The sequence below is a fragment of the Poeciliopsis prolifica genome, unplaced genomic scaffold (genome assembly GCF_027474105.1).
Source record: "Poeciliopsis prolifica strain line A6 unplaced genomic scaffold, Auburn_PproV2 SCAFFOLD045, whole genome shotgun sequence".
NCBI classification, from domain to species: Eukaryota; Metazoa; Chordata; class Actinopteri; order Cyprinodontiformes; family Poeciliidae; genus Poeciliopsis; species Poeciliopsis prolifica.
Window position 1 is genome coordinate 4469540 of NW_026562420.1, and position 14281 is coordinate 4483820.

A 14281-nucleotide genomic window follows, 5' to 3' on the forward strand; every position below is an offset into this window, starting at 1 on the left:
TGGGATTATTGAAGAACTTCTGAATTTGAACTCAACTCTGATGCTTACAGTTGTGTGACACTAAAGTGTGCAGTCTGCTCAGGTGTGGCGTGATTGTGGATAACACTCACATTCACCAAGCACAAGCACTGAAACCAACAGTAACACTGTCTGGTTAAAGCACTTTAATAGCAGATGGATATTAGAAATTCAGTGTTAAGATAATAACAGGAGTTAGTGTAACATTTGATCATACATTAAAATTTATTAAAATGAAACTCAAAATGTGATATGGCTCTTGTCATCAGCTTTATCACGTGATGCTTATGCATTTGACACTACACCCTAATTATTTTAAAATAAAATAACTTCCAGAAATAAATACCTTACAGAAGCAAAAGTAAACAGTGAATTCAAGCATTATGACTATAAAATATTCAAACAACACTGATGATGTTTTCATACATTTCTGAGACGAGGTCAGTAGAGAAACTCAATTTCTCCATCCTCATGCATGCTTAGAGATACAACAAGGCTTGTATAGAGATAGATAAATCTGGTATATGTCCAGTTTAAACACACATTCTGTATATGATGCGATGTGGCCTTAGCTGACAGTCCATTAAAATCAAGCAAGTTGATGGCATTCATTTAAAATATAGAAGTTTGACTCTATGCAGGAATTCATGTCAAACCAGCTGAGGACACAATACAACATCAGAGTATCAGAGTGTTGGATTTTAAATCAGTCCAATTTAAATTTACTTCAATCCACCTCAATACAAGTTTAAAGATCCTTCCAATATTCCTGGTCATGTGACCATTTCCTGTCTCATGTGGTTGCTATCCACTTCCTGCCTGATGTTAATTGAAGGGTTAGAAAGAGAAGGAACTTGGAAATGTTCAGAGCATGCATCAGAACCAATCAAACTCTCAGACTAGAAGATGAGTAAAATGAAACATGGAAGCATATGATGCTGAAGAAGTACATCATCACCGCAGGCAGGTTTGAACTCCGTCTTTGTCTTCCATGCCTAAACGTAATGGCAATGGCGTAAACCAAATCAACTTGTTTGTCAATGTATTTGTATTTCCATTACAAAACTATGTATGCAAGCATTTTCTCCTCATCACAGAGCAGAGCTGTGTGGCTTCATGTAAAATATGTTTTTCTGCAAAACTCTGTTGATATTACACTAATGTTGAAAAAACTCAATTTCACACTTGCAGTGTTTCCATTAAATAAGAAACACAATTAAATCACACATGAATATATTTGCTCACGCAATAAGTCACTAAAAACATGCTTTGCCATAATATTCCAACTAACTACTTCCTGTTGACTTCTTCATAGTTTGGGCCAGCAGCAACATCATGTTCATGATCATGTGACTTGTGTGTTGTGAAAAAAGTGTTTCCATTGCAGTTTTGCAGAATAAATTAATTTCAGTATGGCTAAAAGAACCACCTTATCCTGGTGCCAAACTTCTTATCAAGTTTTTTCAAAATTAATGTTTTGATTAAGCAAATTTATTTTTAAGATGTCAATTATGTGGTCAATGGAGATGGAGACGCAGCCAGTGAGTTAGGAGGCAGAGGACAAAGAGACAGAAAAGGGCATTGCAGCAAAAACATTTTGAAGTGGGAGACAAGATGAACAGAGAGAGAACAAACGACAGGCAGAAAAACAAGACGGCTCGTGTTTGAAAATGTAAGTTTGGTGCATATGAAACATCCAGAACCCCAGAAAGCCTGGGGGAAGGCCCACAACTAGAATGATAAAGAGAAGTTCTTCATTTTTTTTAAATCAGATTTTATGAATTCACCAGGAGAAAACTGGGGAGGACACAGAACTTCACAGGAAGCAAGGAGAAAAACACAAACCATGCAAAGACATCTCCTCTTCTGTGAGATTTTCAATCATTCACACCAAACTGCATACAAAAAGCCAACCATTCCATTATTGCCCCCGATTATGTGAAAACATTCCCACACAGGGCGCCTCTATGTAGCTGCACAGGCAGAATACATGGAGATTTACAAGCGGAAAGTCAGAGGAGGTGCATACTGATATTTCAGGCGTTATCTTTTGCTTCCTTAAAGATTGCAGTTGTTGCAGTGATTATATAATGACGGTCTAAAACAGACGGGCCTTCTTCTTCATGTCGTTCCTCTTCCACAGGGCCATCCGGTCAAACTGTTCCAGAGTCATTCCAAAAACCTGCTGAAACTCGTCTGGAGATAAATGCCTCTGGAAATGGAGGACAGATTGGAGAGATTTTTACTTGACAGTAAACACAACTGACTTAACACAATGTTTGAAAGCTATATTACTCGAAAGAAAAACACTGCTTCATATTTTCAAACTCCTTGTTTTATTAGAGCTAACTGCTCAACTCCCAGAGTTAACAGGGAGGTATTGGAAGAACTGACCAACTCTACCACTTTTTCTACATATGATGGTATCATTTATTCAGTATAATTCAACTGAAAAACCAACAAATTGGTTCAAAAGAAAGGTAAAAGCCAAAAGCATGGTGTGCCCACCATTAAACTAAGCATCAATTCATCCCACATCTTGACTTGGTAATATTCAGAAAAGTTTTCCATATTTCAGATTACATAAAAATCTGTTGTTCACAGCTAATTCACTAATAGCAGAGTTCATTTTTTATTTAGCTCATTAGTGTTTTTACTAACTTTAAAGACTTTGAACGCACTTTGCTTCCCCTAAATATGTTTATCCAGATCAATCCTAAAGGACTAATTTACAAAACCCCAATAAGAAAATCGGATCATTTTATAGTTGGTCTTTTGCACAGTTGAATGGTTGCCATGGAGATTAAACAATTGCTCAAACATGCATGAAAGAATCAAGGAAACATTCCAGGTATGCTTTTGATGAAGGAATAACATAACATGATATACAGCTAAGAAAACAAAATCTATTTTACATAATTCTGTGCCTTAAATGTAATTGATCATATTGAAACTCATTTTGTTTTCATCCATGTAAGTTGTATCTTAACATAGACTAAATCGTCAAAGGAAGCTCATTCCAAACAGTTAACCGGTCTTTTCTACTGCAATTTGAAATCCTGAATAATTTCACAGCCATGTTTGAACATTTTCTCCAGCTTACAGAAAGAAGGAGGGAGGAACAGATCAGGACTCACCTCCAGTCTGGTGCGATCTACATCTCTGGGAAGCTTCACTTTCACTTTATGTGTCACTGCTAGTATTTCATAGGGGTAGATCTGGCATAGAAAAGGGATTGAGAGAGATTTGACAGTGAGCAATATTAGTAATCAGCTAATTTCATCATAAAGCAAGAATATCTCTTACCTTGTAATCTAAAGAGGAGAAAAGAGAGAGAAACATATTAAAGTAAATCTGGTGAACTGACTTTTATTTTGTTGTGCAAAAACATGACAGGTTATCATGCTAGAGACTTGAGACTCTTTCCTTGGCAGATACACTAAAGACGGTGTGCATGTACACATGAAAACAGGACATCACCTCTCCATGATGTCACCTTAGGTCACCAGAGTTGAGAGCTGTGATGGCATAGTTACTTTGAAAAAGTAACTTAGTGACATTACTGATTACTTGATTTGGAAAGAAACTGAGTTCCATTGAAAGTGAATGTTTTAGTTACTTTCAGCAGCTGCTAACAACAACCTGTGAAAATTACATTGAGCTTTGCCAATACTTAAAAACAAGGCAGCTCGTGTTTATTTTATAATAAACACGAGTTATTTATAACAAGCTATTTTAGAATAGTGACGTCAACCATGTATCTCCACTTATAAGGTTGAACTGAAGGGAAGATCGTTTAATTGTTACAAAAAAAAAAAAAAGAACCTTTAGTAATTTCTGCATGTATATATGTGTTCCACTATTCTCCACTAAACTCTAAATAGGATTTTAGACCTCCCACCCCTCTCTGCCCCAGCAACCCGGTTCTGCGTTGCGGCCCTGCATTTGCTGTCACAGTGTTCCTCCTGCGGCTCCACAAGAATCCTTGGAGCATAACAACCAAATCTTCACAACTGTTGATGACAAAGTGCTGTTACAAGATCAGCTGATCAGAACCTAGAAAAGGCAGCCAGGATCAAATGTTAGCTAGAGCAGACTCGACAGACTCCCTTGACTCTGTATTTTTGTCCTCACCTTTCATTGTTTTTATAGATTTCTTATTTATTCTCATCCAGACTCTTGTGAAAGTATTTTTTCAACATCTACAAACTGAATTTTATCTTCTTTGCAAAACAGCTCAAGCTTAGACTGTTTATAGTTTTCTCATCTTGTCAGAGTTTTAAGTTGCAGTTAAGACTAAAACATGGATGTGCACTGATGTAAACCGTTCTATGGAACCTTTGTCTGCTTGCTGAAGAGGAGGTGTGTTCAGATGATGTAAAGTGTTAAGTTTTCTGCCACACATTGTGATTTTCATGTGGACAAGCTTAAACATCATCATGTGCAATTAAAATCAAGTTCAAAAAGTTTCAGGTCCATAGACCTATTCTGCAGACAGTCCAATACACTTTGTTTAGGTAGGTGACTGATGAGTTACAACAATGCAATCTCACACAAACAAATGCAAAGATGGCTTAGCAAAATTGTGTTAGAAAAATATATGAGCAAACGAGATTCTATGGAAAAAGCAAAGTCAAATTTTACCCCAATGTTCCTGATGGAAGACTTGGTGTATGACGCCATACAACCTAAAGTTTACATTACTAGAGATGCAGGCTTTTCTAGAGCACAGGTTTTTCATTTTAATTTCTTTAAAAGTGCTCAAAATGTGGTCAACTAGGGAAAATCTGCAACAGACTTGGTGATACCCAATAGCTATAAAGCTGGAGTCATAAATAAAATGCCTGATCCAAACAATCATTTCCTGAAGCACAAACTGTACAGGTAGGTGTGAAATAACACATGTGACCCTGTTTAGGGTCACACACAATGGTTGAATTTAGTGATTTAATATTATCTCTAGATTCCACTACATAGGTACCATGTTGGTGTAGCGCTTTAGCTTTAGCATAACTAATGTTTAGGATGAGTGTTTAATGATTAATGCAACCACATTTTTAGTTAGTGCTCACCACTGATAATGTATGTCTGACCACACTATCAACTTTTCCCCAAACTCCAGGTGTAACAGTAATAGTTTGTTTCACAGTAGCTGACTACTCTGGCTGTTGTTCATTGTGTCCATCAGAAAAACAACATTAGGGATGAAAGTGTCTGTCAGGCCGACCTGCAGGCAGAGGTCTAAACAGTTTGTATTAAAATAAGTGGAGCAGATTTATGCTCCAGAAGACAGGAACTGAAGTTAAGATTCTCAAGTTGATATTTCGTCTCACCTCTCATGCCTCCCCAGCTGTGGGAGTCAGGATCCACATCATCCTCCACCATATCAGCAGCCTGTAGGAATATACACATTTAAGACAAACTGCCATCATTAACGGAGGTCTTTTCCACCGAAGAGAAATGCAACCAAAAATGTGATTGCATTTCCACTTGAATAGCAATAAAATACATTGGAGTTTGTGGCTGTGATGTAAGTGTAGGTTAGAGCCTTTTTACTCTGGCAATGTGCCATAACTACAAGACAATAACTACAAATCTTGTAGTTATGCCACTCCCTTTAGTATAATTGAAGATTGCTGTCACAAGAATCCCTTCATAGAGCTCCAAGTTCAAACATTTCTTTGAGTTTTCTTTGGATAGAAACTGGGTAAAGGTAAAATCCACACTACAGGATAATATGTCGCCAATATATTTATTTGCACTTCTGCCAACAGATGCAAGTCTGAACCATTCTGGAAACAATGATTTCTACTCAGCCACTTTATTATTCTTTTTATGAGTCAGTGTGGTACATGAGTATTAAATTCTTTAAATCTTTCAGGGATTTTATCTCAGCAACACAAATAAGACCTGTTGTGCCAACAGTGTAAACTGATTTTATTCATCACTTGGGTATTTATAGGCTGTTTAATCAAAAACTGGCTGCTCACCTTATAGATGCCATTCCTTCCATATCCAGGTAATGATGCAGATTTATTGTAGGGGAAATCTACAGAGATGTAAGGATTTAAATATTTTTCCTTTTTTTGCACTTTTGAAAGATTCAACATCAATCTGGAGATGTAAATAGTTTCTCACTTGGCTGGGAAGTGTCCATGGGGAGACTGCATGTGGATTTACAGGGATTGAGGTCTTCTGGAGCTATCTCACCGTCAGTCTCACTTTTTAAGATTATCCAACTTGTTCTCTACAGAAAGAAATCAAAGGACAGAGAAAACAGAAAAGGGACAGAATGATTGACAGGAGTGATGGAATATGGCAAAAATAATTAGATAATTAGTTTATTGATGGTGAGAACAGATTTGGAAATTCAAAATAAGTGTCCACACAGACCCACCTTGCTATCATCACCCTCCTGCCAGGATGTTCTAGAAGCTGTAAAACAGTCAAATGTTACAGCATGTCACAGTCAGTGTGCTGGATCACCTTACTTTGAGTTAACCTGTCCTCCAGGGTGAGTCCAAGTCAAACCTGGAACATGATATCTACAGCTGCAGATTTAGAGGGAGTTTTGTGACATTTACAGTTTTAAAAAAGTGTTAATCACCTACATATTATAAACTAACACCAGATTTGAAGAACTGCAAAGACAACTATTGGTGTTTATGTAGACATACATCAAAGCAGGGCAACAGCAAACCTAGTTACTTGGGAACTTTGGTTGTATTCCTATTACAATGATGAATAATGCTTCAACCACATTACATGTAGGCAATAGATAGTTGTCTTTGATCTGTCTTACAACATCTAATGGTATGATGTCACCCAAACTGTTTTTACATGATAAACTCTCTCTATTGGTCGGCCAATTATTCTTTAGCAAAAAATATAGGATAGTGGGCCATCTTACAAACTGTTTTCAAAACCAGAGAAGTTTTCTAGAAAGCAAGAAAGCTATGAAAAATGGAAAACAAATTCAGCCCATTTACTCATTTGTTACATAAAAAAGCAAACAGGTTAACAGTCTTAGGAAGATTTTCCTAAATTCACAAGTCTGTTGAAAATTACATATGTTTGCTTATGGGACAAAAAAAAAACCTGAAGACACAGTGAACATGAGTGTGACAACACAACACTAATGTCAACATCCAAAGTTATTCTGAGTTCACACTCTGCTAAGGCATTACCAACAGATGAGCTGGTGACATGAATGCCAGCATGCTTGACTGAGGTGAACAACGGAGCCTCCTGCTAAATCAGCTGCAGGCCACAGCTTTGCTTCACCACATTCTGAAGTTAATGAAGATACGATTTACCTCCTGAATCTGAAATATATCCTTTCATATGCTCCTTCTGAGAAGGTATATATCATTGTTGAAATTGATTTTTAGCTATAACTTTTTAGCTATAACTTTTATAACTTAGAAGTTATAAAATAACGTTAGTTGAAGCAGATGCTTCCAAGAAAATAACCTTTTATGGAGGCAGAATGGGAACATTTTAATCTGAATACCATTAACACACACCTACAAACCTTACAACAAGACATAAATTAATGGGGCACTGAATTAATTATTGTGCAAAAATATCCAGACATCTTGACACATTTTGTGTCATTCTATCTACAAACTAGTATTATGTTAGGATTTCATGTGAGATATTTTAAGCAATATTTTTTCAATAAAGAGCTAACGCTGAGTCAGATTAGATGAAGAGCATCTATGAACACCAGTTTATAAATCTTGTAAGAGTTTTTCAGTCAGATTTAACTCTGGACCTTGACTAGACCAGTCTAAAACATGCACTTTGATCTGAACCGTTCCATTGTGGATCCAGTTCACATTTGTTAAACACTCGACTGGTCTCAGGTTTTCTGCAAAACACGTATATGTTGTGCTGTTTCATTCATTCAATGATTTATGGATTTTCATTATCAGAATTACAATAAAGGATTGCCATATTTTATTCCGTGTGTGACATAATTTCACACATGGAAATGTACACAGCTAATTGTCAGCTGGGACTAGTAGAGGTTAGCTTGACTTCAGATTGACTGAATTGTTAGAAGCAAATGCAGTAGATATTGTCATTATTCTTTGGTTTAACTTTTTTTTTTAAATCAACGGTTTACATTTTCCTATTTCTTTTAAAACAATACATGTAGAATAGTGCAGGTAGATCCCTAAACTATCAAAATTGCAGGCCAAAAAAACCAGAGGTAAGAACTGGGGGGAAAAAACAAGATGGCTGACATGCAACACATCATGCAGAGACCAGACCAGAGAATTAAGTGTTAAAGGCAAAGTTGACTGTACCATGCTGTTTGTAGATGGGGGGTTTTCTATAGATATTATCTTTGACTGTAGCCTCTGAAGATGGATACAGAGCAGAGAAAATGGAAGAAGCCAAAACGGGTAGGAGAAAGAAAGAAGGGAAAAGAGAGAATGGAGAAAAAGAAGCATGAGTCAGCATTATATTGAAGAATGAACATACTGGGGACGGTATAGCTTCAATTGTAGCACACCAAGAGCATTGGGTTTGTAATAGTGTACATGCAACAAAATAAAGATATAATTATTCATTGGTCTGTATTATGAATGAATATAAAGATGGTTATTTGAAGTAGGACATTTTAAGAAATACATGGTACCATCAGTTTTTAGAAAAATCCACATCCATGTTGAAAGTGATGTAACAATTGTAACACTGGATGAAGTGCCTGAAGGAAAATAAGACAATGATCTCCTTTATGGCTGATAAATTCTTATAAATTATTATAAGGTAATACCTGCTAGTTATACTGCGATATGTTTATTCTAAATTATTGCATATATCCACTGGATAAAGCTATTTGGGTTACATGTACAAGATTGGGGGTTGTTTCCTTCAGCTCCATGAGAACCAGACTGTCTCGCCTCTTGTTTTGGATCCTTTATATTTGGAATAAAACTCATGTGTGGTCTCTGCCTTGCCTTTTCACTCCAGTCACTGTAAAAAAGTATCGTAGCTTCAAGGAGACACTCATCCTGGTGAGGAGAAATCTGTCCAGCAGTCCACAGAACCACAAATGAAGGAGCACAACTTTCTGAATGAGAATAAATTAATGCTGCTGGTGTTAAGTGATAGTAACCTGCAATACCCTAAAGGCCGACATTCAGGAAAGGAAAACAGAAGAATCAAAGCAACATAAAAGAGACAAAGTAACAACAAACACTCGCCCTCATACATCAAAAACTAAATAGAACCAAAGAACTATTGCTGGTCCATTGGCGAGTGGTCAAACTGGGAGTGAAGATTAAATTAAATATGAAAAGAGTTCCAGGGAAAAGAGAAAGAAAGAGGAAACTGGATTTCATTATGACAGCGATCACGCCTTCATCTCGTCCCCATTTGTGTTGCCTATTTTAATGTTGCATTGTTTGTTTGTGTCACTCATGTGGTGGGGTTCATTTTTCTCCGATAAGGTGGAGAATTCTTTATATAAAATGCGGGATATTAAATGGCCGTCTACCATGGACTTGCAACTTAAACACTTCACTCCTTACACCTAAAATTGTGGTACCGCTATGCTAAGTATTTTGCTCACGACAGGTCAAATTGCTATGTTTGCTCACACATGCCTTTAGCTGGCCACTCACCAATGGTGATTCCACATCCTTATCCAAACAGCTCTGACTTGTTCCCAGACATTTTGCTTTTTCCCTTTCAGGGTTTGCAACCTGTCAACACACACACAGGAGTTGCTCCTCCACGTCCAACTCTTGAGGGTTCCAGAGGCTTCACAAAGCTCCTTCAGGTCAACCACACATCCATTGAGGAACTCTTCATTGGCCCTGTTCATATTCCACCTAAGGTCAAATTTGACTGTTATTCTAACTCAAAGGGTAGAGTAATGGGTCACACTCCTACATTTTTGAGCAAAATACCCATTCATATTTTAAATCTGTGCTTGTTCCCTGCACTCTGTATGCTAATAATGCTTCTCTTAATCATTCTCAAGCTCTTCCAGGAACTACCTGTTCCCCTTACTACCAGGTGCCAGATCTTCCTGGCACTTTACCTCAAATTGACATGTTCTGGTTCTGTGAATATATTGGGCCGGTAGATGTGCGCCAGCTATAGCAAAACACTCTTATGTTGTTAGCTATGTAGACATTCATGAACATCGCAGACAAATCCACAGATCACTCACAAACCTGCATGACTCATGCTGTCACTGTTGCACATTAAAACCACAAACGTAAGATAGGTTACAATAAAACAACATGGTTTTGTTTCAGTGTCTACCAGCGTCTGAAACAATTTCCATATAAAAACAATCAGGACAATTGCTATGAAAGCAATTAAATGGATAATTACATTCTGTGTTTTTTCACTTGGCTTGCTTTCGATTTCCTTTTTCCGCTTTTGTAAGAGTAAACAATGTTTTCATCTATAGGCACAACATACTGAATCAAAGAATGTAGTGTTTAAAATCAGCTCTTATTCAAATAAATTACCGTTTCATTGTAGGAGATGATGTCTGCTGTTGAATCACTTTGATGTAGAGAATTTCTTTTAAGCTAGCAAACAGGATTGAATCAGAAGTAGAAATGTATAATTTACTATCCAAATGAATCGTTTTAGAATTAAATGGAGAACGTGGTGCTGTGGTAGCAGATGGGTAAAGCAGAACCCATAAATGGAGGACTTAGTCCTTGACACAGCCATCACAGGTTTGAATCCTGGCCTAATGACCTTTGCTTCATGTCTTCCTGCTCTCTCATTACCCACTTTTCAGTCGATTCACTATCCAGGCCACTAGAGCTAATGAAACATTTTAAAAATAGAAATAATTCAAGAACTAATACCTGTGTAACAGTCTTGCATATCTGTTCCACTTCACTAAGGTAGGAAGACACAATGCCAAATAACCCTCTAGCATTGGACTACTACATGTTTGACAGTTTGCAACTTTGTCACTTAATCATTGAAGGTGCTATGATGGACATCGGAAGTGAGGGACTGGAGTATTGAACAAACCGACTGAAATTGTTTTCCCAATTTGTTTTTGCCAATTCATTCATGGCTTCTATTTGTCTGAGTCAAGCCTAATTTACAGTTGTTCAATAAAATGACAAGATTAGTTTGCAACGTTGTCTGTTTGTGTAGACGACAGTAAAGCACCTTATGACAATTTTTAAAATCAATTCAACTAAGTCAAAGCAAGATGCTACTAGATGTCCATTTAGATTTTAGGGAGCACATCGGTTGTTTTGATGTCCATTATGGTGGAGTGGTCACAAGATAAGCCAGCCTATCAGAAGACTCGTATACAAGTCAAAACATGTAGCAACTTGAATACACAATGTAAACTGGACCAATGCTACATAACTCACACTGCACTATAAAGTCTGTGATAATTTTTGTCCTGTCACTCTAGGCTGCCAAATGCTTGTAATTGAAAGTGAAACTGACAGCTTGTTCTACTTTGTAGCATAACATTAAATTTCACATTCTGAGACCCAATGAACATGCTCTATTGAAAAGGGGAGGGCATCAAAATCGACACTCACTTCAAAGACATGACTTCATGAATCACAAAATCAACTTCATTTTCTCACACCTGTACCAAAATCACAAGTATTTTTAAATATGACAGCAGCAGATTTATTTAAAATCAATGTTTTGGGTTAACTGATCTTCATCAATCAACTCTTTGTAATTCTTGTATTGGGACTCTTGTCAGTTAATCCACCATCAAAGTTAGAGATACTACCACCTTCAACACAGATATGAATCGTAACACTGTTTGCTCTTGGTTGCTAGCATGTGAATCTAACCAAATTTCAATATTAAACCATTACCAATCAAATCGATCAGAAATGGTTATAATTACTAAATATGATGAAATTAGTTTTCATCAAATTGTTTAGTAAAGAATCCAGAACTCACTCAAAAATGAACAGCACAGCTGTGGCCTACCTGGTATGTGGAAATGCCGGGGAGCAGCCACATATGTCGAAGTAGATGAGGGAGATTTGCCATCAGAGAAGGTGGATAAGCTGGGAGTACTCCGACCACTTTCACTACCTCCATTGGATTACGGATGTTGGAGACAAAGGGAAAAGGGAAATGGAGGTTACAAAGGTTGTGGAGGAAGGGCAACAAATGTAGTTTTATGGAAAGCATATTTGCAAAAGTCAAATGAGAAAGTCTGGCTACAAACACTTATGTTAGTGATTTGATACCCAAACTTATTATGTACAGTTCACTTAATCTCTGTACTGAACAAGTGTTGTGGATTCTTGTAGAACTACTGTTTTATTGCAAAAGAAAGCCAAAAATAGAAAAGCAACACTTTACTGAATGTTGATGGGCACTTTAAAGCAGCCTTTTTCAAGCTTGTACACATCCAGTATGTTACCAACGGGAGTACAAATGGTGGCTTACATTTTGATCACTGTCCTTACAGAATCAAGTACATTGTCATGTTCAGGAAACCAGGCTGAGATGATTCACACTTCATGTCATAGTGCAGTATTCTGCTGGAAGTAGCCATCAGAAGATCAGAACACTGTGGTCATAAAGGGATGGACATGGTCAGCAACAATACTCAGGTAGGCTGTGGCGTTGACACAATGCTCATTTGGTACTAATGGGCCCAAAATGTGCCAGGAAAATGTCCGCTACACCATTACACCACCAGCAGCCTGAACTGTTGATGCAAGGCATGACAGATCCATGCTTTCATGATGCTGACGCCAAATTCGGACCCTACTATCCGAATGTTGCAGCAGAAATCGAGACTCATCAGATCAGGCAACGTTTTTCCAATCTTCTATTGCCCACTTTTGGTGAGCCTGTGTGAATTATAGCCTCAGTTTTCGATTCTTAGCTGACAGGAGTGGCACCCGGTGTGGTCTTCTGCTGCTGTAGCCCATCCACCTCAAGGTTCAACGTATTGTGCGTTCACAGATGTTCTTCTGCATACCTCGGTTGTAACGAGTGGCTATTTGAGCTACAGTTCTATCAGCTCTAACCAATCTAGCCATTCTCCTCTGACCTCTGGCATCAACAAGGCATTTGCGCCCCAGAACTGCCACTGCCACAACTGTTCTCTTTTTTGGACCACTCTCTGTAAACTCTAGAGATGGTTGTGCGTAAAAATTCCAGTAGATCAGCAGTTTCTGAAATACTCAGACCACCAACAACCAAGCCACATTCAAAGTCACTTAAATCACCTGTCTTCTCCATTTTGACACTCAATTTGAACTGCAGCAGATCGTCTTGGCCATGTCTACTTGCCTAAATTCATTAAGTTAGCCAATCATGTGATTGGCTAATTCAACATTTGTGTTAATGAGCAGTTGGACAGGTGTACCTAATAAAGTGGCTGGTGAGCCACTTTATGCTCTACATCCAGAGATATGTGAAATCAACACAGAGAACGTTGGAACATGTGACTGAGTATGAGAGAGTGTCAGCTGACTGTATGCAGTCTCTTCCACAGAGGGAAACAACTCATTGGCAGTAATCTGGATGCAAGTAGATGAGATCACCAACACACATGTCAGTGTCATGTAAGTGATCTGATTTACACCATTACACACATGCTGAGAATTCCACACATGAAGTGCAGAAAGCTGCTAGTGTCAGCCGAAACGTAGAACAGATCCTCTTCACAAAGATAATACACTTAATGATATGCATTAAGATATAATGACCAGAGGGAACGCATCGGGCACTGTGTTACATCTCCTACTGAAGAATGAAGAAGGAATTGGGTTAGCATTAAAAAGCATGACCCAGCAACAGATATTAAATTACATCACAGTCCACCCTGTGTATCTGAACTAGTTATATTATCTTCTAAACTATCATGGTACCACATGGCTCAAATTTAAACCTCTTCACTTTCTACTATACCTGCTGCCTCGAGGAACTATTTTCTACATTTTGCTGACAGTTACACATGTCGATTCTACAATTTTATTTTAAAAAAAGGTCACAACACAAGAGAAGGTATTTTTGTCAGTTACTCTAGGGCAGGGGTGTCAAACTCATTTTGGTTTAGGGGCCACATTCAGCTTAATCTGATCTCCAGGGGCCGCACAAATTAACTCATTGCAAGATTAAATAGAACTAATGAAAGTGGACTCGTTGATTTTTATATTAAACAAATTTCACTTTTACAAAAATATATTATGAATAACTTCAGACTTTTTAATATACAATTTCAACAATAATTTTACTCAGTTAAACATTTATTTAAGTGCATTAT

At 37.6% G+C, this 14281-nt stretch overlaps 1 protein-coding gene across 11 annotated transcripts in view; it reads right to left on the bottom strand.

The window, feature by feature from the left end:
* Positions 1-149: 149 nt before the first annotated feature.
* Positions 150-14281, bottom strand: part of ablim2 (actin binding LIM protein family, member 2) — an 84813-nt gene continuing 70681 nt past the window's right edge. For 7 of the 11 annotated variants that reach the window (XM_055056643.1, XM_055056637.1, XM_055056642.1 and 4 more), the window contains 6 exons: positions 11983-12090; positions 8334-8387; positions 6416-6453; positions 6157-6265; positions 6009-6067; positions 4573-5412 (listed from right to left, as the gene is read on the bottom strand). In XM_055056643.1, coding sequence (XP_054912618.1) covers positions 5260-5412; positions 6009-6067; positions 6157-6265; positions 6416-6453; positions 8334-8387; positions 11983-12090 — 521 coding nt within the window. In that variant the 3' untranslated portion in view covers positions 4573-5259. Of the gene's footprint in view, positions 2231-3155; positions 3237-3324; positions 3333-4571; positions 5413-6008; positions 6068-6156; positions 6266-6415; positions 6454-8333; positions 8388-11982; positions 12091-14281 lie in introns of those variants that run through there. The other 4 variants (XM_055056644.1, XM_055056634.1, XM_055056639.1 and 1 more) reach the window with 4 other exon arrangements.